This window comes from Gymnodraco acuticeps, unplaced genomic scaffold (assembly GCF_902827175.1).
Source record: "Gymnodraco acuticeps unplaced genomic scaffold, fGymAcu1.1, whole genome shotgun sequence".
NCBI lineage: Eukaryota > Metazoa > Chordata > Actinopteri > Perciformes > Bathydraconidae > Gymnodraco > Gymnodraco acuticeps.
The window spans coordinates 227,547-231,214 of record NW_022990617.1 but is presented as its reverse complement, the minus strand read 5'-3'; the positions used below and the strand labels follow the sequence as shown (position 1 = coordinate 231,214).

At 41.7% G+C, this 3,668-nt stretch overlaps 1 protein-coding gene across 1 annotated transcript; it reads left to right on the top strand.

Moving 5' to 3' along the window:
• Positions 1–227: 227 nt before the first annotated feature.
• Positions 228–1,476, top strand: LOC117554604 (zinc finger BED domain-containing protein 4). Its single transcript, XM_034229053.1, has 2 exons — positions 228–773; positions 1,061–1,476. The coding sequence occupies exons 1-2, from the start codon at positions 440–442 to the stop codon at positions 1,474–1,476; spliced, it is 750 nt and encodes a 249-aa protein (XP_034084944.1). The 5' UTR covers positions 228–439.
• The last annotated feature ends 2,192 nt before the right edge of the window (positions 1,477–3,668 follow it).

Sequence of the window (3,668 nt, the reverse complement as noted above, 5' to 3'; positions counted from 1 at the left end):
CCGCGACACACCGTTCTCTTTGGCAATAAAAGGAAAGCTGACCAAAGAAAAAACGGAGGAGTTTCACAGAGCAGTAACAGCATTTGTAGTCAAAGGGCTACATCCCTTCTCGGTTGTCGAAGCTCCGTCATTTAGGTAGGCTAAGGTTAAAAAAAAGTGTGACGAGTAAAAGCCAGGTAGTAAAAGCCAGGTACTGTTATAAAACTGTTGAATCTTTTTTTGCAGGGAAATGACCAAGGCCCTAAATCCCTAGTACACGCCTCCCTCCAGAGATAGCTTGAGCAACGAATTGATTCCTGCCTGGTATAAGGTGGAAAAATCAAACGTTGTATTTGAGCTAAGTGGTGTTAGCAAAGTTGCCATAACCAGCGACGGCTGGACAAGCATTTCTCAAGACCATTACCTTACAGTGACAGCTCACTACATCATTGAGGGAAAGATGAGACAAAAAGTGCTCAGAACAAAAGCCATCTACACAGCCCAAACAGGACAAGTGGTGGCTGAAGAAATTGGAGAAATTCTGCAAGAATTTGGCATTATGAATAAAATAGCGGCTGTCACTGTTGATAATGCAGCGAACATGGATGTGGCCATCAAAAGGCTAAATTTCATAAAGCTAGGCTGTTTTGCACACACACTTAATCTTGGGGCACAAAGTGTCTATTCTCTGGCATCGGTGACAAAATGGACAGCAAAGATCAGGGGTGTTGTCGTCTGGATGAAGCGTTCATCCATGGGAAAGACTGTGCTCCGGGAAAAGCAACAACTCCTAAGTAAGCAACCCTCAGATTACTTCATTTGACCATACTATAAGCTCATTAGTGCATTATGTACATTTTGAAGGTCTTAATTTGTTAACACAATGCAAGAAACATATAGATCTTATAAAAACGGAATTTTCTTATATAGATGATCATGAAGATAACGTTATTGTTTGTCACAGAGCAAACACAAACAATGCATATTTAAAATGCATTTATACACATACACGTAGAATAGAAATAAAACTGTTCAAAAAGTAATCACATTTCTCAATCAGATTTTCTTGTTTGTGTTATAGATCTGCCAAAACACTCTCTAATTCTTGATGTGAGAACTCGTTGGAATTCCCTCTACATGATGTTGGAACGATTCATTGAGCAATATCCTGCCATTCAAGCAGCCAGCCTCGATCAGCGTCTGAGAAAGCCAATGGAGAGGGACCGACTTGCTCGACTGACAGAGGATGATTTTAGAAGGGCAGAGGAATTCATCCATCTGATGAAAGTGTTATACACATCCACACTCTGTGTTTCCTCTGAAAAGAGCCCCACTTGCGGTCAGATCCTTCCAATTCTACGAAAGCTTGAGAAGCATTTCAGTGTTGAAGAGGGAGACACAGTGTTGGGGTCCAGCCTGAAGCAGGCTGTCTGGGGAAACCTTTCTAAGCGGTACCAAACTGATGGCATCAGAACTGTAAACTGTAAAGTCCACTGAGACAAATGTAACATTTGTGATATTGGGCTATATAAATAAACATTGATTGATTGATTGAGAACGTTTCTTGAAGAGGCCACTGCATTAGACCCTCGTTTCAAAAACCATGTGGAGGACAGCACTGTCTGGGACCGGATCAAGGAGAAGGTGATGGTAGGAAAGCTGACTGAGTCTGAACAGCCAACAGAACAGGACCGTGGTGAAGAAGATGGTGTAACACAGCAGCAGTCTCTCACTCAAAGAGAGAGGAAGAAGATGGAGAGGAGAGTGAGGAAGAGCAGGAGCAGCCACCTCCCTGCAGCAGCAAGAGGGCTAAAATGACTCCGCTTGAGGAGCTTTTTGCAGCTGAAGACAGCCTGAAGATAAAGAACTTATCAACCAGCACCATGTCCACCCAGCTCCAGACTGACAGAGAGCTGAAGATGTACCAAGACATGCCACCAACAATGACATCTGATGACCCTGCTGCCTGGTGGTGGAACAAAAGAACCACTTATCCTTTGCTCTCAGAGGTGGCCCTTTCATATTTGTGTGTGCAGGCTTCCTCAACCCCTAGTGAGAGGGTTTTCTCCACTGCTGGAGATACAATTTGCCCAGAAAGATCACGCATACTACCAGAAAAGGCTGATATGCTGATTTTTCTCAACAAGAACTGTTGAGTTAGCCAGGTGTTGTGCACTCAATGCACTTTAGTTCAACCATTTGGCCCTTGTTATTGTTGCTCGAACTGACTTTTTCTTTTTTCTCAAACAGGAGGACTTATATGACTTATGTGTATTATGTATGTCTGTAGGTTTCCTGCTGCTACCTCAGTTGATATAAAGCACAGCTATTGTGTATTTTATTTATTTATAAAAATGTCAGTACCTTAAAGCTTGAAAGAATAAAGATATTTTTGTTATCTAAACATTTGACCTCTTTCTTTTACAATTTTGGAATCGAAACGGGGAATCGATAAGAACCGGAATCGATAAGCAGAACCGGAATCGGAATCGGAATCGATACATTTCAAACGATACCCATCCCTATTTATGGGTGTTTCTGATAAGAGAGTAGGCCGTTTTTTCCCTCTCCTCTGACAGCAGTTCACAGGGAGGGGGGCTCCTTACTGAAGGAGAAAAACATTGAGGCGTCAAAAAGTTGGTTATGATAGCCATAGAATATGTCTGTTCATGTCCTGTTTTCTACACAAACATGGGCAGGTGTGTCTTAGGCCATAGCCAATAGAAGACGTTGGTTGGGAATAGAGGAGGTGTTTGTTTTTTGGGGTTTCGTTCCGGTTTTTTTAGCATAAAGAGACTGGTTTTTTGAGAGAGCGCGAGAGAGAGGGGGGTTTTCCCTGGTAGACTCTCTCCCGGTAGGCTTTGTCCTTCAGAGCTGGGTTAATAGCTCTCGGTAAGGTCCTCTCACACGTGGTAAATATCTCTCGAATTTCTTGGTTGTTGGCTGAGTGAAATGATTTGATGAGAGATGTGTTTGTGAATATTATAACCCGCCACCTGTGAGGAAATCTTCCTCCGAATTAATGCGGATAGGAATGGGTTTTTGAATGTTAATCCGCCGTCTGTGTCGGAAAAAGTGTATGAATATTATAACCCGCCACCTGTGAGGAAATCTTCCTCCGAATTAATGCGGATAGGAATGGGTTTTTGAATGTTATACCCGCCGTCTGTGTCGGAAAAAAGGTATGAAACTGATGTGAATTGATTTGGTGAATGAAAAGTTGAATGCGCTTTTTATTGTCTCCGGTCTTTTTATGAGGAAATACCTCTAAATTCTATCGGGAGATTTTAAAATGTCACAACTGAATTGGGCAGTTGAAATTAAACATTTTGGTAATAAATGTAAGACTGTGAATTAAAGTTTCATATTTGAACATGATCACAGCACCATTTTTTTTTAGTATGATTATAATGTTGTAAAGAGAGAAGGTAAAAACCCTGTATTAGTTTGGACCTATTTTTCTTCAAATAAACTGATCCCACCTTTTGGACTGGGATAACTTAAAAGACAACCTGTGCTCTCCTCTCCTGCTTCAAAGGTAAGACTGCACCCTGCCACTCACACTTAGGTAGGAGCACACTCCATTTACTGATATCAAAATCCTTCGGGATCCCTTAAACAGATTAAAAAAGAGTTGTCTGAATTGAAACAGCAGTTAATTGAACCTAGGTTCTTCGGGGAGTTATAGA